Source organism: Dasypus novemcinctus, chromosome 2, assembly GCF_030445035.2.
Source record: "Dasypus novemcinctus isolate mDasNov1 chromosome 2, mDasNov1.1.hap2, whole genome shotgun sequence".
Classification (NCBI taxonomy): Eukaryota; Metazoa; Chordata; class Mammalia; order Cingulata; family Dasypodidae; genus Dasypus; species Dasypus novemcinctus.
The window spans coordinates 191,224,621-191,247,577 of record NC_080674.1 but is presented as its reverse complement, the minus strand read 5'-3'; the positions used below and the strand labels follow the sequence as shown (position 1 = coordinate 191,247,577).

General features: G+C 51.1%; 1 protein-coding gene across 1 annotated transcript in view; it reads right to left on the bottom strand.

Moving 5' to 3' along the window:
* The window catches only part of ADAMTS2 (ADAM metallopeptidase with thrombospondin type 1 motif 2), a 294,248-nt gene that overhangs the window by 125,125 nt on the left and 146,166 nt on the right, over positions 1-22,957 (bottom strand). The window contains exon 4 of the mRNA XM_058283377.2: positions 7,434-7,636. Coding sequence (XP_058139360.1) covers positions 7,434-7,636 — 203 coding nt within the window. The remainder of the gene's footprint in view (positions 1-7,433; positions 7,637-22,957) is intronic.

Here is a 22,957-nt window from a genome sequence, read left to right as displayed (position 1 = left end):
TTATCCAAAGGAGTATCCCAGGGTGTGAGAGAGTACCCCTGTGCCCCAAGGAGTAGCCTAGTGCCTGAGGGAGCATTCCCGTGCCAGAGGGCATATACCAGTGCCCAAAGGAACTTTTAATTTCATGTCTTGGGGGATCCTCTTTCCCTCCTTCCAGCTTTCCTGAGTCTTTTTTCTGTTTGTCTCTTCTATTCAGCTTCAGGCACCCTCTGGGGATGTGCCAAGAAATATAAGTTGTGCAATTTTGGTGCTTTTCATACAAACGAAATGCTCTGATATTTGCATTTAAAACTGGTATTGTACAGTATAAAAATGAATGGTAAAATTCATGCAAATAATTTAAAATCTGAATTTTCTTTACTTAGAGTGACATTAAATAGCAAATAAGAACACCTTAACAAGGTGAGAGAGACTGCAGAAGAAAGAAGTTTTATATGACCTTTTTTTTAAAAAAAAAACATTTATTTATCCCGCCTTCCCCTTCCCCCCATTGTCTGCTCTCTGTGTCCATTCACTGTGTGTTCTTCTGTGTCTGCTTGTGTTCTCTTTAGGCAGCACCAGGAACCGATCCTTGGATCTTCTGGAGTTAGGGAGAGGTGCTCAGTCTCCTGCACCACCTCAGCTCCCTGGTCTGCTGTGTCTCTTATTGTCTCTCGTCTGTGTCTCTTTTTGTTGCATCATCCTGCTGCACCAGTTCTCCGCTTGGGCTGGCTTGCTGCGTGAGCCAGCACTCCTGTGTGGGCCAGAACTCCGCATGGGCCAGCTCTGTGCTCGGGCCAGCTCACTGTGCGGGCCAGCTCTCAACTCAGGCCAGCTCACCGCGTGGGCCAACTTGCCTTCACCAGGAGGCCCCAGGAATTGAACCCTGGACCTCCCATATGGTAGGTGGGAGCCCAATTGCTGGAGCCACATCCACTTCCCTATTTGACCTTTACTGGAACTTTTTCTGGCCCCACATTTTCATTTTGCCCTGGGCCCTGGGAATTATTCAGCATTTTACAAAGGGGGAGTACTGATCGTATCCTGAGGATTGCAGTGGCAGCAAGATGCTGCATGAGATAATAATGAATCACACAAAAGAAACAAACTTGGCCCCTTTGAATTCTCCTTCTTACGTCAGGAGACATTCTCAGTGTGGGGCTGCTACAGCTTAACACGGATATGGCAAGAGCGGTCAGTGGTCAGTGAGGGGCCGGTGTTTGGAAAAGGATGCAGCAGCCAATGGACTTGGGGACACACTCCCAGGACCAAGCCAAGTGAAGTGTCAGAAGATGAACTCCTGAGTGGACAGGGAGTGTTGAACATGGCGCCCGAGGGAGAGACAGGAAAGAGAACGACGGCACAACCTCTCCACACACAAAAATGTACGCTCTCCAAAACCACCTAGAAACCAAACCAAACAAAAGGCAAACAGTGAAGCTGGGGGAAATAATCTCCCACACATGTGCCAGTCATCAAGTGAACCTATTTAAATGTAAGGGCTTTTTAAATGAACAAGAAAAAACAAAACAAAACCTAAAGAAACAAAGGCCTGAATAGATCCATCACATAAAAGCAAAATAAAATGATTGTTGCTCTTAAACACATGCTTAAAAAATAATGAGAAGGTGGGGAGATTGGCACTCACAGCTAGTGGAGCATGAGTGGGTGAAGCCTTAAGAGAACATTCTGGAATTCAAAACTTTAAAATGTGCATACCTGATGCCCAGGGTTTCCACGTTTAGACACTCATTTTAAGGCAATTATTCAGGATGAGTAACAGATCCATCTATAGGGGTGTTCATTACAGTTTTGTTTCTAATAGTAAATAAATAGCTAGGGGCCTAACCCACCTATAATAGGGGAATAAGTTCTGTTACATGAATGTTATATAAATAATATGTTGCATAAAAATTACATTACAGTCATATGGTGCAACATTATACAATCATTAAAATGAGAGCATGAAAATAATTGATGGGAGAAAATTATAGGAATATATTTAAATTTTCCATCATAAATTATATATTGGCTATGTTAAATATATTTTAACCAAAAAAAAAATGTTATTTTTCTATATTTAAAGAGGCACAGAAGGAAACTGGACCTGGCAGACAAGTGAGGGAATGGGCTGATGGACACCATAAGACCCTTTATTTGGCCCTGAGGTTCTCATGAAGTGCTCAGCAAACATTTCCAATCATTCTCACCTTTCAATGAATTGGAGATGGAAAGAGGCAGATTGATTCCTTCCCATCTTCTTATGCGGGAAGGAAGAAACACCTCCAGCAATTTCCCACTGCCCTTAGAGTCAAGCCCAACTCCTTCTAGAAGGCCCTACGGATTGGCTTTGCCTGTCTCCAGCTTCTCCTTCTACCCTTTGTCAGCGCCTCGTTCCTGCCCCAGGGCCTTTGCACCACCTGTTCCCTTAACCTGAAACACTTTATCTCATCCTTTCCTAGCATTATCCCTCAATCATTCAGGTCTCAGTGCCAGTGTTATTTCCTTCGAGCAGACTCCCTGACTTCTAGTATCAAGCATCACACTTTCCCCAACCCTTCTCCTTTCTCCATCCCAGTCGCTCTTTTATTTCCTGCAGTGCAGAGATCATTATCTGAAATGATCTCATTTACTTTTTAACTGCACACTGCCTGTGTTCCCCTACTAGAAAGCAAGCCCAAGGCAACATATCTTGCTCACTTCTATACCCCTTGACTGACCATGAAACTATGGAGTAGCAGATGCCCTACCCAATAAATACTTATCAAATGTGTAGATGGAAGCCAGGTATATGAGACAGAATAGGCTAGGCTCTGCTGCGGTAACAAAGACTCCACAATGTCTCAATTACTTAACATGAGAAAGACTCTTTCCTTGCTCCGGTCACAGTCTAAGGTGGGTTGGGTGACCCTGCGCCGTCTTGCAGGTATACCCACTGGAACATGTGCCCGCCAGGGTCACTGTGGCAGGGAAAGAGAGAGATGAGGGGACATGCTGGCACTTAACCGCCTTGGCCACGTGGTAATGCACGTCACTTTTCATACAGGCCATTGGCCCAAACTGGCCACCCAGTCCCAGATTAACTGCAAAAAAGGCTGAGAAGTGGAGGGCAGCACACGGGTATTTGAGGAGGTTGAACTGCCCAGGCCACACCAGGATCCCACCTCCCAGCCACAGGCTCTGCCCACAAAGAGACCCCAAAGGGATTCCTGCAGACAGAAATCACCCTGGACAATGAGGGAAAATAAGGCGGCTTAGAGCTGCCAGGGGTGGGGCAGAGGTCCAAAGCCTGCGTCCAGCCCACCTCCGGCCTCTCCTCTTCCCTTGTGCTGCATTCCCTGACCCCGTGCCTTGCTCGATGGCCCTCCCTCAGGGGACAGGCTGAGCCTGCCACTCTCCACGTCCAGCCCCGGGAGCAGCTGCCTGCCCAGGGTTGGCCCCCGTGCCTCGGGCACTGGGCATGCAGCTCCCACAGCGGACCAGACGCCTCTCTTGGAGCCGGGGCTGGGCCAGCTGCCGCCACATCTGTCCACCACGCCGTTGCTTCCGCTCCAGCACTGGAAGGCCCCGTGGCCAGCTGTGGACTCCTAAGGGGAGGGAGACACGCTGGGACTTCAAGGGCCAGCCAGGATGTCAGCTGCAGCTCCGGGTGAGCTGGCACCGTTGGGGCCTCAAGGCCTCTCGCAGGGGCCCCTTCCCCAGGACCTGCCCGTGGTGCTTTGTAGCACCACTGTGCTCGGCCAAGTTCAGAGGCTGGGCACAGCCGGCCATCCAGTGATGCCCAAACCTTCCACAGCTACATGCTCCAGGACAGTAGCCACCCGCCACACTGCCTATTCAAATTGAAATGTGAATTAAATAAAAAGGAATTAGCAATTCCATTCTTCAGTCACAAAAGCCACAGTTCAAGGGCCAAAGAGCCACAATGCAGAATTAGAACATTTCCATCGTGGAACAAAAGTTCTGGAAGGTCATCCTCTCGCAGCTGCTCAAGCTTCCTCAATCTCCCTCCTTCCCAAGGCCCCCAAAGGCACCTCAGACCTGTCCCCGGATTCTCTTTCAGGCATGCTCCACGAAGACCCAGAGCCCTGGATGGTATTAATCGTCAGGGCAACGCCGTGCTCCAGACACTGCCGCACTTTATTGCCCTTGCCCACAGGGTTCTCGCAGCAGTAGGTGCAGCTCAGATTAGCAGCACAGACCTCCCCCCCACCCCCCCCGGGGGCTCCCTGAGCTCGGGGCTGTCTGAAATGCCCCTCTGTTTGCACAGGACCCACCACCCTGCCTGGGACACAGCAGAGGTTTCATAAGCATTTGCTGACTGCGTAAATGAAGGCACATCCATGCGGCAGAAAAAGAAGACGTGGCCCAACGACTCTCACTGTCTACTCGGACCTTCCCCTATAATCCTTCCTTTGTGACAAGGAAGTTCATTTCAGTTGAAGAATTTTTACATTTCTCAGGCTTTTCAGGAAAGGAACCATCCCATTTGTGATGGTTTGAGGCCAAACTGGACCCCAGAAAATGATGTTCTTGAAGCTAATCCATTCCTAAGGGTATGACTCTATTGCGGACGGGACCTTTGACCAGGGCTGCTTCAGGTAGGGCGTGGCCAGGGTGGGTCTTCACCCTCTCACGGAATCCTTCATAAATGGGATGAATATGGAGAAGAGAGAAGGAGTCAGGGAAGCAGGAAGCTGAGGGCAAGGCAGCCCAGAGCTGGAGGGAGAGCCCAGCAGACGCCACCACGTGCCTTGCCATGTGACAGAGGAGCCCAGGACCAAGGACCACCAGCCGCCGGCCCTCGAGGAGACCTCATGAGGCCTTGATTTGGAAATTTTTCTCCACATCAGAACTGTAAGCTTGTAAGCCAATAAATCCCCGCTGCAGAAGCCAACCCATTCCTGGTATATTGTTTTTGGCAGCCTAGCAGACCAAAACAGATTCATCCAAAGATCCCATCCCCATTGCATCACGAGGGCATAAATGAATCAAGTGAGGGTAACTGGCAAAACCAAAAGAAAGTTCTAGACTTCCTCTAGCACAGGGTGTGTGTGACACAGGGACCCTCCAGAACCTGGAGGAAGTAGGTTTGCTTCCACCAACCTCATGAAGAACTAATCACGGCTACCCCAACGTCAGTCAGAGGCCTTGCCATACTTCTCGAGAATGATTCTCGATGGGCTCTCGCTAAATTACATACTGTCATCATCATCACAGTAAAACCACATTTTATTTAGAGACTGAAAAGCACTTGTGCCTCCATTATCACATGCAATCCTCACTCACAACCCCAAAGGGAAATTATGGACCCATTTTAAAGATGAGGTCATCAAGGTGCAGAGGTCTGGAGTAGTGTCAGCGACATCTTTGAAAAGGGGGGGTGGGTAGGACTTGACCCTGGGCTCTCTAATTCCTTTCTCCTCATGGTCGGACGGCAGGACAGTGTTTGGGGAAGAATGCATATTATGAAAACAGATGAAATTTTATATCTATCATTCTCTTAGAGTTTGTTTAAAGATTTAATCAGATAACTTGCGGTATGTGCCCGGCACGAGCCTGGCACACAGTCACATAGAAGCAGCTTGATAACTGCAGCCGTCTCAGTGGGTGTTAAAGGCACAGCTCAAAACGGAGTTGAAGGGTGGCAACTTTTGAAAATAAAATGTGCTATGCAAATGCAACGAACTTGGCCCTATTTGGCAGAGGAGAAGGCTGGGTTCTGGAGGGGGGAAACGTCTGGAAGGCAAACACTCAGGCGGGACCGTCTCCGTCCAGTGCTCCGCTCACACACATCCTCCCTCTCATTCCTGACACCATCTCCTCCGCAGGGCCCCAGAGCTCTGACCTGGGTTTCCCCTCAGTTCCCAGGGGCTCATCACGATCCAGAAAGGCACAGCTGAGCAGCGGGTCACGAGAAGCTCTCCTGTAACCCCTCTCTGCTCAGCTCCGGCTGGACCTGTCCAGAGCCGCCTCCGCTGATCCGCCTGGACACACAGCCCTGCTGCTTTAGAACGTCCCGTCTTCCCGGGCTTTCCCGGCCTGCCTCCAGCCCCCCGTAAATCCTCGCCCCCTTGCACAAATCCACCCCCTCCCTGCCCGGTTTCCATCCACAGCCGCGCGCAGGTTCCAGGCCACTCCCCGGGTCTCCCTCCCACTCCCCTTGTCTTCCCAGCAGGACTCAGCCGAGCCAACCGCCCAGAGATGTGAGGACTAGAAAGCTTAACCTCTCCCTAGCCCCCGACCTGGACACCTGCATTTTGGAGGTCCCACATCACCTTGGCAGCTTTGACTGGCACGTGGCAGTGGAGGGGAAGGCCCTCCACCTCCTGCGCGTGCAGAACAGATGCTGGGACCCAAGCCCCTGGCCCACAGCTGCTCCAGCGTCCTTGCACCCCCTGCCGGGGCTGGCCTGGAAGAGGGAAGGGGGGCTCTGAAGCCTCCTCAGGAACTGGCAGCCAAGGGACAGGTGCCAGTGGGACCAAAGAAGATTGCAGGGACACACGGACACCCGTGAAAGAGTCGAGGAGCACAGGGAGAAATCGCTTCCTTTTTAAAATCTCCTTTCAGTTCTTCTGATCACCTCAAGGAGAAGCATTGGGCTGGTGCCAGTCTGTCCGTCTCCCTCTCTAACCCTCAGTAATGTCCCTTTCCTAACAGGCCGTGGTTCAGAGTCTTCAGCAGGCAGGGCTACAGGACTGAACAACGTTGCCTGCCTTTGTACTTTTATGTGAACTTTTATGTCAAGGGATGCTCCCTTTTTAAAATAAGTTTGTTTTTTAAAAAAGTCAGTTGATTTATAGGAAAACGCATGGTCCAACTGCAACGCAGATGCAGCAAAGTATAAGAAAAACCGTGCGGGGCAGGGTGAGGGATGGGGGGGAGACTATGGCCTTAGGTTTTGCCTCATCAGTAACCCCGCGCCCCCCGCCTTCTGAGTCACAGATGGGAAGACTGAGGTCAGCGGGACACCCAACGTGGAGGTTCCACCTTCTCCACCTGGAAACCCCCCCTGCCCCCCCAGCATCCCGTGATGACATCCCTCCCCTGGACCGCACAAGGAAAGGCCAGGATGTCAGCAAAGCACCCGGGAAAGCCCGGTCCCCGCCAGCGCCACCCCCAGCTCCGCGCAGCCTGCGCTGTGGCCCCGCCCCCTGGGGGCTAGGCCCCGCCCCCAGGCGCTTGGTCCCGCCCCCTGGCACTCGGCCCCGCCCCCAGGCGCTTGGTCCCGCCCCCTGGTGCTCGGCCCCGCCCCCAGGCGCTCGGCCCCGCCCCTGGCGCTAGGCCCCGCCCCCAGGCGCGTGGTCCCGCCCCCTGGCGCTCGGCCCCGCCCCCAGGCACTTGGTCCCGCCCCCTGGTGCTAGGCCCGCCCCTGGCGCTAGGCCCCGCCCCCAGGCGCGTGGTCCCGCCCCCTGGTGCTCGGCCCCGCCCCCGCCCGCCCCCGCGTCACTCACGATGTTCATGAGCGTGAGCAGGTACTTCTGCACGTGCTCCTTCCCGTGGAACTGGACCACCGAGTCGTCCACGCCCAGCAGCACCTCGATGTTGTAGTCGTCGTCCGCTGTGTGCCTCCGCACCCGCCGCCGCGAGCTGTTGACGCGCTCCTCCAGGACCCCCAGGGCTCGGCTGAGGGTGTCCAGGCTGGCCGGGGGGACCCCTGGGAAGGAGAGGACACGGGGCTCAGCAGGCACATCGCTGCAGGACAAAAACCAGCGCCGCAGCAGCCCAGAGTCCAGCCGTGTTGGTTGTTCCCATCTTGTGGAAGAACAGACTGAGGTTCCGAAAGGGGCAGTGGCCTGCCCGGTCTGCTGTGGCCAAGCAGCACCCAAATCAGACTGTGTGCCTTCAAGGCGATCGTTCCCTAGCCCCTGGTGGTGACTCCAGCCACACCAGCGGTCACAGAGGCCTCAGGATGGACGGTTTTGAGCCCCAGGCCTGGGGTGGGGGAGTGGGGGTTGGACCCAGTTTCCTGCAGCGGCTGCCTACAGCCCGGTCACGGCTGGTGGGCTGGAGCCCAAGGCTGGCCCCGCAGACCCACAGAGCCCAGAGTGGGCAGAGCTCACACACTCACACGTACACCCACTCCTGCACTCCTCGATGGCCAAGTTCCCAAGAGCTGGCATACAGGGTGGTACATCCCGTTACAACGGGGAGAAGCCAAGCCTAACCTGGGCTGTGCCCAGGGGTCCCAGCCCCTCTTCCCAGAACTTCCTTCTCAGTGCTCCGCTAAGGCAAGACCCCTCCTCTCTGGGGAGGTCCGCTGGTCCCACTTCCCTGCCGTGGGCCCCGGGTGCGCTGCGCCTTCCCTGCCTCCTGATTGGAGGGTGCAGGGACACGGTGAGCCTCTCTCCACAGCTTCCCCACAATCTGCCCTGGGCAGGCGCTGACCTCTGGCCCACAGGCTCGGAACCCGGCCCGAGGCAGGGCAGCCAGCCTGGGGAGAAGGGCCTCGACTGAGGTCCAGGGCCCAAGGGGTCCCCTGGGCCCAGTCCCTAGGATGTCACCTCCTCTGTCATCACAGGCTGTACCTCCGCCTCCCTTCCCTCAAACCCCCCCACAGGGCCTGGGGCCCGCCCTGGACCACAGCTCCAGCCGCCCGGCCTTCCTCCGTCCCCACCTTTCAGGGTCCGGCCTCGGCTGGCCAGCCTAACCTCAGGCCACGCTGCCTGCCACCCAGGCCCCAGTGCTAGAGCCCCATGGCCCTGCTGCCCCCTGCACTGCTCACATGTCCCTATCAGGTCCCCGACCTCACGTCCTGCTACTCAGGGACTCTCCCTGGGCAGAATCTCCTGGAAGAACCCAGGGCTGCAGGTCGTCAGAGGTCACCAGCCTCCAGGCGTGAGGGTATGAGACGCCGTGGCCCTGCGCCTGAGGGGCAGGGCCGGGAGCCCAGCTCAGCTGGGAGTGCCCCCGACACCTGCAGGAGACCCCACCTCTCTCCAGAGTCTGCCAGAACGATTCTGCTCACGTCTCCCCAAAACTCTTGGCTGCTGCCTTCTCCAGGGCCAGAGCCAGGGGCTCCCTCCATGTCATGTGCACGTGGCAGGCCTCCGGGGTGAAACCGGGGTCTCTGACAGTAGCACGGCCGCTCGTGGGCAGGCAGGGAGGTAGTGACGGGGCCACCCAGGGCAAGGGTCACCCAGTGTTGGGGTCACCGGGTGACAGAGTCACCTAGTGTTGGGGCAGCTTGGGGTCCTGGCCACTTAGTGTCACGGCCACCTAGTGACGGGGTCACCCGCTGTCAGGGTCACCTGGTGCTGCGGTCATCTAGCCAGGGCTCGCTCCGCCCCTGCCCCACCACCTCACCACCTGCGTCTCTGCACCCAGACCTCCCTGTGCAGTGCTGACAACAGGCCTCTAGGGTGTTTTATGACCTCCACTTTACAGCAGCTGAGGAAATGCTGGTGTGATGGATAAGTTTATGTGTCACCCTGGCTGCAGCACCCGGGTGTTCAATCCAGCACTAATCTGGGTGTTGCTGGGAAGGCGCATTGTGGGCACAGTCAGTCGCTGTTAAGGAAGGAGGTGGGCGGATAGCGTGGGTGGGCCTCATCCCACCCGCTGAAGGCCGTAAGAGCCAATGCCACGGCTCCCCACAGAGAAATTCCGCCTCGAGACTGCGGCACCAATGAGTTTTCGCCCCGTGGATTTCAGTCTTGCCGGCCCCGACAGCTGTGCAAGCCAATTCCTTGCAATAAATCAATATTTAAAATACGTACAGGCATCTATGTGTCTTGCTGTTCTGTTTCTCTGGAGAACGCTGTCAGATATACCCCGATGCTGGGATGACTCAGGAAGGAGTCTCATGCCCACAGGCCCAGGCACCCCGACCGTTAGGCTTAGGGCACAAACCTGCAACCTGGCCACGGGGCAGGGAGCACGAGGAAAAAGTTGAGGTGAAAAGCAGAGGGTGGGGGGCTTGACAGAAAGGAGGAGCAGGCCGGGGCCAGGGCTGAGGGCACTTGGATTCCTGCACCGCCAGGGTCCCTGTGCCCCCACCCCAGCCCCCCGTGCTCCTCCCTCCTCCCACGGGGCAGCCACTGTGCAGGTGCCGCTTGGGGACCGTGGCGGGGCAGCGAGAGCCCATGCAGTGGCCATCCCGGCTCGCTGCCTGCGAGATAATTCAGCGCCAGCCTTGCCGCTCCCAGAGGAGATGCTGGAGACTTAAACCTGACAGGGGATTTGAGGAATTGCTACTCTATTTTTATACATTTATTTCTTTGCATTTCCAAAGAGCAGGGACAGCTCACCTTCAGAAGCACCTTGGGAAGCAGGAAGATGGTAATTTCCATGAAATAAAAAAAGCAAAAAAGCTCTTCCCTCGGAGAGAAGGCTGGACCATCAGCCTCAGTCGAGCCGGGGGGTCACGTAGGGGGGGTCCGTGGGTCAAAACGTGGGGGTCATCGGCCAGATCCATGCTAGACCCATTCCAGAAATACTTTTATTTGGTTGATGACATTTGGACACGGGGAGCTTTCACCCTTGTAAAAACCGAGAATATCCAGCTGCTGTTAAAACTTCAGAAGCAGCAGCCCCCCTTGGGGGGATCTCTGGGCTGGGGTAGAGGGAAGACGACACCCCGAGACAGGACACCCCGTGCCTGGTTTGCCAGCCCACCCTCCTAGCCCCCCACGGCATCAGGGCTCCCCTAACCCTCAACCAGGGAGCCACGCGCCGACACTTCTCCACTCCCCGCCGAGGACGGCGTAGGGGCTGCCTTCGGCAGGAGCTGGGCTAGGGCACGTCTGCAAGCTGCTTTTGCTGAGCAAGCCCAATTTTGAAACGAAATCCTACGTCCCGGGCCCATTAAAAACAGCTACGTTTTCTAAAGCTGCGTTAGCTCATACTTTTTCATGAGCCTGGGATGTCAGTCTCATCTCAAGCCTAATTATTATGGTCATCAGCACTTTTTTTTTCTGTTTATTTATTCACATACCCTACAAACCCTCCAAAGTGTATAATCAATGGCTGTCAATGTAATCACAGAGTTGTGCATTCATCACCCCGATCAATTTGAAAACATGTTCCTTGCTCCAAAAAGAGCCCCCCCCCCACCCCTTCTATCCTTACTGCCACTCAGCATTGTGTGGTACTTTGGTCACAACTGATGAAAGAGTATTAAAGATACAGAGAGCAGACAGCAAGTGCAAACAATGGGGAGGAGGGAGATAGAAAAAATAAAAATAATCTAAAAAAAAAAGAGTATTAAAATATTACTATTGACTGTTCCATAGTTTGCATCCGGTGTAATCTGTCCCCCATGTGGGGTCTTACAGTGATCAGTCCTCGCGGTCGGCGGTGTCCTCCGTGACCCCAGCCTGGGCTCCGTGAGCCTTGGCCAGCCACCCCTCCCATCCCCATGGGGCCTGGGGCCTGGCAGGCCTTCCGCCTTGCCAATCCTGCATGTCGCCTCGGTTTCCCCCACAGTGGGCTCGATCCTGAAGCCCAGGCCACGCAGTGACCCGACCGTCCCCTGGTCCTGGGGCAAGCCCGCACGTCGAGCTGAGCCCTGGCGCAGTGACCGCTGGGCCACGCAGGTTCCTGCTCGGGCCGGGGCAGGCTCCCCGCTGACGCCCTCTCCAGCGCAGCCCTCGGGGGCTGCCCACCTGCACGGGTGGCCGCCCTGGGCTACAGGCCCCTCTGCCCAAATCAGGTTCCCCCAGCCAGGTGCTCCCTGCGCGCCCGAAGCCAGCGCCTGCTAAACCCTGTGTTGACGTGAAGCTCGTGTGGCCCTCTGCCCCAGGGCTCGGGACTGGACCAGGCTTGGGTAACGAGCTGTCAGCACCCCGTCACCGGCTCCTCTGTGCACAGCTCCCTCCGAGGAGAAGGGGAGACAAGAGGAAAACGGGACCCCAGCAGCCACACCCCAGTGGGCCAGGGAGCCTGAGGAGGCGTCTGCAGCAGGATCCTATTTCTTAAATACGTAACCATAGATTTTTTTATTTCCTTAGTTCCCAGCATTCCCTGGCACTCCAGGAGCCTTTTATTATTAATTTTTTTCCTTCTCTTCCTCCTCCCCTGCCCTGCTGCTTTTGCTGTCTGTGTCCATTCGCTGTGTGATCTTCTCTATCTGTTTCTTCTTTTGTCTTCTTCTTGTCTTTCTCCTCTAGGATTCACCGAGATTTGATCCTGGGGACCTCTGATGTGGAGAGAGGTTCCCTGTCAGCTGCGCCATCTCAGTTCCTGGTCTCGGCTGTGCTTCACCTTGACTCTCCCCTTCGTCTCTTTTTTGTTGTGTCATCATCTTGCTGTGTGACTTGCACAGGCACTGGCTCACCACGCGGGTACTTGGCTCGCCACGTGGACACTCGCGTGGGCACTGGGCTCACCATGGGGGCACTGGCTCACCGCCCAGGCACGCTTTCTCTTCTCTTTCACCAGGAAGCCCCAGAGGTCAAACCCGGGTCCTCCCGTATGACAGGTCGAGGCCCTATCCCTTGAGCCACACTGCTTCCCTCCAGGAGCCTTGTAGATGGCAGCCGGGGCTTTCATTGCTCATCTAAAGAAAGGATGCTAGAGCAGGAAGAGCACCTGAGAGGAGTCCCCAGTTTGAGAGCTTCTGGAGTGGAAGAGAAAGGCTCGCTCGAGAGGGAGTCCATCAGCAGACTGGGGTGAGGATGTGATGCGGGAAAAGCAGACCCCGCCCAGGGGATCCTGGACCAGTCGTCATCCAGGGGAACGGGAGGGTCGACTATGGCCTGCAGAGGAAAGGGCTCTACGTGCACACCTGGGCTTGCACACCTGGGCTTGCACACCTGGGCTTGCCAACATCCTAGAAGCGGCTCAGGGACGTCTGCGTCGCTGGGGAGGGGGCTTGTGCACGGCCCTTCCCCGTGACCCAGCTCTGTCACCCGCAGCAGCCGTCTGATCCTCTTGTGAGGAGGCGGCTCCTCGCCCACCTCACACTGGTCCCCATTCTCGTGTCGAGAACACTAACGAACAGAGAGGAAGTCACTTGCACAAACCCCACGGCCCGAGAGGGGAGGGCTGGGCATCTGAGGCCAGTCTTCAGTCTCCCCCCTTCCTGGCCTGCCCCAAAGCCGCCCCGTACATTACCGACCCGCAGTAGTGGAAATAAGCACCGTTAGCCCAGGGAAGAGAAAACCTGGGGTCCTGAGTCTGGGAACGCCTCAGCAGCATTGCTGGGGACAGGCAGAGGGCAGGTGGAGCCGATGGCTCTGTGGGTGCCGGGGCAGCCGGGCTGTCTGTTTGCCTGGTGCAAATCCTCTGCACCCTTTGCCTCTGCTCAGCTGTCCTCTCGTCGCCTGGGGAGCCTTTTACTCTGATGCTACTCCCGCCCAAATGTCGCACACCCACAGGGCCGACGGAAGCCCCCTCTCCCCACCCGAGGGGAGGGAGAGGCAGCCTGGAGGCCAGGGCCCGCGACAGGCGGGTCTCCAGAACCCCAGCGGCCTCCCCCCTTCCGAGCTCCTGGAAGGCAGGGGCGCGTTTGCTCCCACCCGCCTCCCTACAGAGAGCCGAGTCCGGTGCCTGGGGTGGGGGAGGAGAGCGAGGGGGCTTTCTAGGACTTTGAGGAGCACATTGTTCAGTGACGGGGAAACCGTGCTGTTCCCTCTCTCTGGAATGTTCTTCCCCTCGTTTCTCCTTGGACCAGCTCCCTCCAGGAATCAGTGGAATGTCCCTCATCTCAGCCCAAATTAAAACAGCACCCCCTCCTCGGCCCAATTCCTCCCTGAGAGCACCCTGTTTTCTTCCTCTGTGCAAGCCACCAGCATCCCTGTTCTTGCCTCATTTATGAATTTGCTGGAACACTCACTGGCTCCTGGAGGACAGGGGCCATGGGGTCAGGTGGGCCTCGGTTTCCCCAGTGCCCCACGAGGAACTGTAGCTCTGCGTGGCTGGGGTGGGGTGGCAGAGAGCAGATGCAGTGGGAGCAGTGGCTCAGCAGAGGGAAGTCAGGGGGTCCTCCTCGGGGGGCACCTGAGCTGGTAGGTGAGTTAGAAGGGGCTGCAGGTGAAGCAGGGCCAAGGAAGGCCAGCCTGGGAAGGGGGATCAGGAGCCAAATGCGGGGATGGGTAGAGGGGCACAAGTGGTTTCTTACAAGGGAGCGGGCAGTGAGGGCAAGGGAGTGGAAGCTGGCGGTGAGTTTCTCAAACTGCTTAAAAATACAAAACAAAATCCAGCTATAAATTACTTATACAAGGCATAACAAAAACAAAATGACCCCGGAGGAGTTAAAACAAATGGGGCAAAGAAAGAGGCACCATGTAATTGCCAAGAGAAAGAAGCCAGGTATAAAAATATTTATGAGACAGTGTATAACCCAAGGCATTAAAAGAGACAAATTGATAAAGCCAACCATATATCAGGAAGATATACAAGTTAGGAAATTTTATGCACCTAATGAGGCTTCAACCTCCTACCGAGAGAAATACACAAAGCCCTAGTGATTGGGGGCATTTTAATACATTTGTTCCAGAAAACTACTGATGAATTAGATAAAACAGGTAAGGATTTGAACTAATAAGACAACCTGATGCTTAAATCCAACAACCAGAAAACATGTACTTCTCAAATGCATTGGAACCAGTTCCAGATCTGACTGTACATTAGGACACAAAGGAAATCTCAAAAAAGCACATCCACAATCTCTAATAACAATGAGATAAAATCAGAAATAACAGTAAAAAGGAAACCCCTCAAAACTCTAAACACCAGAAATTAAAAACAGCCTAGCCTAAAATAGAAAATATAAATTCCAACAGTTCAAGCATAAAACCTGGACAAATCAATAACCTTAAAAGAAATTGAAAAGGTAGTCAAAGAAAAGCTCAAAAGGCTTTGATTTGTTTTGTTTCTTAACTCCTACTCCATCCTCTGGTAACCTAAATTCTAGATTCTGACTCTCTGAGTAATCTAGAAGGTTTTATAGAAGTGTTTTACCAAACCTACAAGGGATAGATATTTCTCATCTTCTTCAGAGTAAGTATGTAAAGATCAATATCTTTCTCATATATATCAATAATCAGCTAGAAAATAGAGTGAAAAAAGTGCTTGTTAACTACAGCAACTGTATTAGTCAGCCAAAGGGGTCCTGATGCAAAATACCAGAAATTGGTTGGTTTTTGTAAAGGGTATTTATTTGGGGTAGGAGCTTACAGACACCAGGCCATAAAGCATAAGTTACTTCCTTCACCAAAGTTTTTTGTTCATATGTTGGAGCAAGACGGCTGCCGACATCTGTGAGGGTTTAGGCTTCCTGGGTTCCTCTGGGCTCAGTTCCTCTGATTTCTCCACAAAGTCAGCTGTAGACTATCAGGTGAATGGCTCTGTCTCTCTGTCCTGGGGCTCTAGCTTCATCATCAAACTCCCAACATCAAAACTCGAACGTTAAAAGCCCTCAACTCTGTCCTTTGCCATGCCTTTTATCAGTGAGTCCCCACCCACCAAGTGGTGGGGACTCAATGCCCTAAGGACGTGGCCCAATCAAAGCCCTAATCATAACTTAATCATGCCCAGTAACAGACCAGATTACAAACATAATCCAGTGTCTATTTTTGGAACTCATAACCATATCAAAATGCTACAGCAACAAAATTTAAAAAACACCTAGAAACAAGCAAAAAGTAATGGCTGTATCATGCCTTAAAAAAAAAATATATATATATATATATACACACACACACACACATAGTATATCCACCACTAGCTACATGAGAAGGTTTATTATGCTTATTTTGAATTATTTTCTTTGACTTATCAGTACTGCTTCAAATAATGTAGACTGTTAAGTTTGCTGTTTTGCTTTTATGATGTTTGTATTTTTAGATGTTTCATAATCTCTTTTTGTGAGTGAATATTTCCCTGGAGATATAGGCTCGTTTGATGGATAATATCTATCTGCAAAGAAGAATGAAATTCTATGGGAAGCAAAAAATAGTAATATAGTTTAAAACTCTCTAAAGTCATTAGCCATTAGGGAAATGCAAATCAAAATCACCATGAGATACTGCTTCACATACAAGGATGGCTATTATTTTTTAAAAAAGGAATATAACAAGTGGAAATCTGGGGCATTGTTGGTGGGAAAGTAAAATAGTACAGCCACTGTGGAAAGCAATATGGCAATTCCTCAAAAAGTCAAATATAAAATTACCACACGACACTGCAATTCCGCTTCTAGGTGAATACCCAAAGAAAGTGAAAACAGGATCTCAAACAGATACTTGCACACCAATGTTTAATCACAAATGCATTATTCACAACAGCCAAGGGGTAGAAAAAACACTGACAAATGAATGGATAAACAAAATGTGGAACATACACACACTATGGAATATTATTCAGCCCTAAGAAAGAATGAAGTTACGAGCATGATGCAAAGTGGAAGAACCTTGGAAACATTTTGCACTGTGAAATAAGCAAGGGACAAAAGGATGAATATTACATAATATCACCTAGATGACAAGAAATAGCAAATTCAGAAATAGAAAGCAGATTAAAGGGTACAAGGAGATTGGGATTGGGGAAAGGGGGAGTGCATATTTGGGAAGGAAAAGTACAATGATATGATCATGGATTAGAAGTTGATTCTCCTCCATATTAATATATAAATTTTACACATTCTCCATCAAAGTACTGTTCAAAGTGAAAAAATGATTCCGAAGTTCATCTGAAAGACTATACATGTGAGAACAGCCATAAAAATAGTGAAAAATAATAATAACAGCATTATCTTTTGGGTTAATGGAACATATCAAATTAAATTAATTAGAATATAGTGGTACAAGTGTCATGAGAGACAGATCTATGGATCTGTCCTAAAACAGATCCAAGTACACGTTAAAAATTAGCATACAAGAGCTGTCTGGGGAAAAACATTGGGTTGGGCATAGAACACTGAATGTAGGTCTTTCCTGGAGGCCCATGCAAACTTTAGTAATGAGATTTTTATGTTTTAAGGCATAAGGCCTTAAGGACAGGGAATGCAGGAGAGGTAAAAATAGCAACAGAATGTTGGAGGCTGGAAAACAAATGGGCATGTGGTCATGGATTTGGCACATCCAAGAAAGTTGAATATCAAGCCTAAATTCAAAGAATTTGACTCTTTGGCTCAAGGAGAGTCAAAACTCATCACCCAGGCTGCATCAGAGAATCCTCCAATGACTCTGAAATTGATGGCACCAAGTCCTTCCAAAAGTAGGGGTGGAGGAGAATTGATATAAGTAGGACTGGTTGATGCCAAATCCCCTCCCTACATCCCGTATTCTAGTTATGGCCATTCTTCCCACAGGCATTGGTCTGGAGGCTAATTCCCTTGAGAGGATGGAAAAGATGGTCTCTGGGTTGGTGGGCAGCAGGGGTAGGTGAGGGCATGGGTGCCATCCTAAAAACTAGAAGACTAAATGAATGCTGAGAGAAAGCCCACTTCCCCTCTCGCTCTCAGAATGCTGGTGGCCACGTCTTTCCCCCTGGGCAGGAGACTGGAGATTCTCTTGAGAATCTGGCCAACCAAAGACCAAAAGATAACATCGCCATCCACATGTAGTCCCCCCACTTACATGCACCAACCTCTCTGTCACCTCTTTTGTTGCCCCCTCTTACATGGGAACAGACAGACAGCCAAGGATCACCACCCCTCTGAAGGAAGCCTCCAACATGGCAGATGGAGTCCAAGATGAAACCACACAACCAAAAAGGAGGAAATGAAGGGAACATATGAGAAGAAGGGAGGAAAACCTATCATTACTATCCTCTGAGAGCCAAAAGTACATATTACACCCATTAAACAAGAACAAGATGCTACTTTTATTTTATTTTTTTTGTCTTTATTTATTTTTTTAATGTTACATTAAAAAATATGAGGTCCCTATATACCCCCCAACCCCTCACCCCACTCCTCCCATATCAACAACTTCTTTCATCATCATGGAACATTCACTGCATTTGGTGAATACATTTTTAGCCCTGCTGCACCACATGGATAATGGTTTACAGTATAGTTTACACTTTCCCCCAGCCCACCCAGTGGGCCATGGTAGGACATACAATGCCCAGCAACTGTCCCTGCAGTACAACCCAGGACAACTCCAAGTCCTGAAAATGCCCCCACATCATATCTCTTCTTCCTTCTCCCTACCCTCAGCAGCTACTGTGGCCACTTGCTTCACATCAATGCTACATTTTCTTCCATTACTAATCACAATAGTTCCAGGATAGAACTACTGTCCACTCTAATCCATACTCTATTTCTCCATCCTGTGGACTGTGGGATGGTTATGTCCACTCCACCTCTATATCGAGAGGGAGCTTAGATTCCACATGGATGATGGATGCAATTCTCCTGCTTGCAGTTGTAGGCACTCTTGGCTCCCTGGTGTGGCAGTTGACCTTCTACACCTCACTGTTAGCTGGCTGGGGTGAGTCCAATAAACCAGACGGTAGGAGTTGCAAGTCTGTTGAGGCTAAGATGTTACTTTTAAAAGGAACATCCACAGAATAATAAAAAGGGTGCCTTGATATGAAACACATTTCAAAAGAAATGAAAAAACTCAGGGGAAGGACAGAGAAGGTAAAGTGACAAAATCTCCCAGCAAGTAAAATAATAAGACAAAGACTTGAAAATCATAAAAAGAAAAAAATGATAAGGAAATTAGAGGACCAGACCAGAGGTGTATCATTCATTTAACATAAGCTCTATAAAGAAAGAAAAGAAAAAAGCTAGAAATTATCAATGAAATAATTCAAGAAGATCTCCCAGACTAAAGGAAACCAGCACAGTTAGATGAAAATAGGCCCAAACCATGGCACATCATTACAAAGTGTCAAAACGCAGAGAAGATTCTATAAACCTTACATGCACAATTAGAGGGGGAAAGCAGGTTACAAACGAGGCCACAGAAAAGGACTGGAATCACAGTGGCTTTAGACTTCTCACTGGCAGGAAAACAATAGAGCAAAGCCCTCATATTTCTGAAGGAAAATTATTTCCAATCTGGAGTTCTATCTCCAGACAAATTCTCCATCAAGTATGCAAGCAGAATAAAGGCATTTCCAGAAGCGTAAGTTTTACCTGTCAAGCATCCTTTCTTGAGAAACTACTGGAGGATATGCTCCACCAAAACGAAAGAGTGAACCTAGAAGAAGGAAGAATGAGATACAGGAAATAGGAGACCCACACAGAAGAAATGAGAAAGGAGTTCCTTGGAGGATGGTGGACAGCTCTGCACCAAACATGGAGCCAAACTGCAGCAGCGTGACCCCAGAGATAGATGGTCTTCACCAAGATCCCCACTTCCATTAGGCCATCTCTTTAGCCAGAGGGCAGGATGCCCGTGAGTGCTAGGCCCAGATTCTCATCAGAACTTGGCTTGTCTTGACCATGTGCTGATGAGGTCTCCTGGATGTGCTCTGCTGAGAGCACACCCATCACTCCCAGAATTTTCAGCCTTTCCCCATGAGAGCTGGTGAACTTAGAAGCAGAAAATACAGAGCCTCCTTGGACCATACCAATGCTGCCTGTCTAACTCCTGGTCCACATGAGGCCAGAAGCCCAAGTGTGCCAAGCCCCGTGTTAGCCAAGACTCACCCATGACCTTGCTGACAACCTCCCCAGAAGGGGATTTGCCAGTTCCTCATGAAGCAGAAGTCAGACGACAACCCAATGGCTCTTCAGCTCACGTCCTGCTGGAGGCTCCACCCAGAAGTGGCAGGGCTGCCCTCTCCTTACACGGCAAGTGGGTGCTGCCCCTCCACTGTACATTAATTACCTTTGGTATTCATTTATATGTAAATTATAAACAGTTGATCAAATAAAATATTCGGTTGAGCGTAAAACAAATGAGTAGATGATAAGGGTGGCATGTCAAAAAAAATGGGTGATTTGGTAAAGGATGAAGGTAGAGCTGGTGTGAACAGCCCGAAAATCTGTCACTACTCCCAGTTATGTGTGATTACAGCTCATGGCCCAGTAATTTCACTCCTGGGTCAACATCCTAAAGGTACAGAGTGTCTTAGGCTATCCCAGTCCCCTCCTTGGACTGGCCCTTGGACTGAGTACATTTTGCGTCCCACTTGTACTCTGCAGATGAGCACACCTGCACAGGTGCACAAAGCTGTCCACCACATCTTTACTTGGGTGGGTAGATGGGGAAGTTGGAGGCAACCCAGGTGCCATCAGAGGGACAGAAAAGAGGCAAAATGTGGCAGATGCACCCACGCAGGGCTAGGCGGAGGTCAGGAGCCTGATGTCCACCTAGATGGATGGATCTGTGAAGGAGGGAAGAAATAGAATGATCATGGGTTGAACTGTGTTCCTCCAGAAGATCTGGTCAAGTCCTATCTCCCAGTATCTGTGAATGTGACTTTATTTGGAAGCAGGGTCTTTGAATCCTACCAAGTTAGGATGCGATCAGATGGCCTCCTTCTGAGAGGACCCAGAGACACACACACAGGAGGAGGGCAGGTGAGGACAGAGGCCGAGATCGGAGTGAGGCTACCACAAGCCAAGAAATGCCCAGGAGTGTCTGTAAGCCCCAGAAGCTGGGAAGGGGCGAGGAAGGATCCTCCCCTTCAGAGAAAGCACGGCCCTGAGGACACCTGCAACTGGCCTTCTGGCCTTTGGAACTGTGAGAGAGTACGTTTCTATTGTTTTAAGCCACACTGTTTCTTGTAATTTATAATGGCAGCCCTAGGAAATTAATACAGCTATATAAAGCAGCACCATTTATGCAAATGAAAAATGACACACTGAAAACCGATACACTCACTTTGCAAAAATATACACTAACAAAAAGATACCCTTTAAATCTTCTGAGAATGGTTGCTCTTTGCAGGAAAAAAAAAAAAAGAGAGGAAAGTATACAGGTCATGGAAATACATTTTTTTAAAATGTTAGGATCACTGGTTAGATGTATAGAAGAAAAAGAATAAATCTTAAAAAAAATTTTTTTTGAAGAGATCACAAAAATTTTACATTAAAAAAATATGAGATTCCCATATAACCACCCCCCCCAAACTTCTCCCATATCAACAACTCCTTTCATCATTGTGGCACATTCATTGCATTTGGTGAATACATCTTGGAGCACTGCTGCACTGCATGGATTATAGTTTACATTGTAGTTTACTTTCACCCCAGTACTTTCAGTTGGTTATGGCAGGATATATAATGTCCTGCATCTGTTCCTGCAGTATCATTTAGGACAACTCCAAGTCCCCAAAATGCCCCCACATCACATCTCTTCTTCCCTCTCCCTGCCCTCAGCAACTACCATGGCCACTTAAAGGAATAAATCTTGGGAAGTGGACTTGGTCCAAAGGATAGGGCATCTGCCTACCACATGGGAGGTCCACGGTTCAAACCCAGGGCCTCCTGACCCATGTGATGAGCTGGCATACACGCAGTGCTGATGTGTGCAAGGAGTGCCGTGCCATGCAGGGGTGTCCCCAGCATAGGGGAGCCCCACGCACAAGGAGTGCGCCCCGTAAGGAGAGCCACCCAGTGTGAAAAAAGTGCAACCTGCCCAGGAATGGCGCCACATACGTGGAGAGCTGACGCAGCAAGATGATGCAACAAAAAGAAAAACAGATTCCAGGTGCCGCTGACAACAACAGAAGTGGACAAAGGAGAACACACAGCAAATGGACACAGAGCAGACAACTTGGGGAAGGGAGTGGCGGGAAAGAGGAGAGAAATAAAAAATAAATCTTAAAAAAAAAAAAGAGAGGCTTAGAGGAGAATGCAGAAGGCAAGACTAGCAGAAAGGATAACCAAAAGGAATAAAAAGACAGACAAAAATAAGATATGAAAAAAAAATAATAAATCTTGACCTCATATCTTAAAAAAAAATTCCAGGCGGACTGGTGACCGAAATGATCACAAAAAAGACATAAAAGCACTAGAAGAAAACGTGGCTAATGCTCTTTGAGGATCTCAGGGCCAGGCAGGCTCTGGACTCCACATCCAGTGCTCTTTCCCAGTCCCCTCCCTGCACTGGCCCTTGCCCCATGGGCTGTTTGCCATGCCCCGTGGCTCTGCTGGCTGAGGCTCCTGCCCACGGGCAGAGGCTCTGCAGCTGCTGCCCAAACCCTGCCAGCTGCGTGCATGAGAACAAAAATCACTCTCCCTTCCCCAGGGTTCCAGAAGCTTAAATCCTTTGACCTGCCCTGCAAAGCAGGAACAGCCTTATGGCACAGAAGGGGAGAATCCAGGCTTAGAGAACCCCACGAAGGCCACAAAGTAGCAAAGACCCAGGACAAGATCCACCCCAGCGTCTCCTACTGTCACCACGGCCAGGTTTCCCGTGATGGCCACGGGCCAGACCCAGAGTGGCCAAAGTTCCCAGAGGCGCCGGCAGCCTTGCAGAGCACACCAGGGGAAGACATATGAGGCAAAGTCGTGCCCTCCATTTGTTAGCTACTAAGAGACAAACACTGTGTGCCTGCAAATTCCTCTACAGAAAATAATTAAGATAAAATATGTTTATGTAGACACATAATCAGGACACGGCAAAAGGCCCGGGCTGGAGGCAGGAAGGCTCTTGGGACGCTCTGGGAAGCAGAAAGCAGGCCTGTCCCCATGGGGACCATCAGCCCAGAGCCCCACTGGTGAGCTTTATTAAAAGAAGCTCATTAGGATGATTTCATCCCAGCCCTTTATAACTTTATTACTGGATCTGAATTAATTTTTGCAACTCCAACAGCCACAACTCACCCAGCCTCATTCATACAATGCAAGGTGGGGTGGCAAGCGTCCCCGGGACAGGTGCAGCCCCTTGGCACTCATCCATCAGCACAACACCAATCCCAGCTGCTCCAAATCTCCAAGAGCAAAGCTGGAATAATGACCTTCAGTTACCCCAGAATGGGCACCTCATGGCCGTTGGAACCTCAGGCCCGCGGAACCTTCCGGCACTTTGGTGGAGGAAAAGGGCACCCTGGAGAAGGGAAAAGAACCCCCCCCTGGCTTCTCTCTCTTGGGTGGTCCTCAGAACATGCCCTCCCAGGACAGACAAGT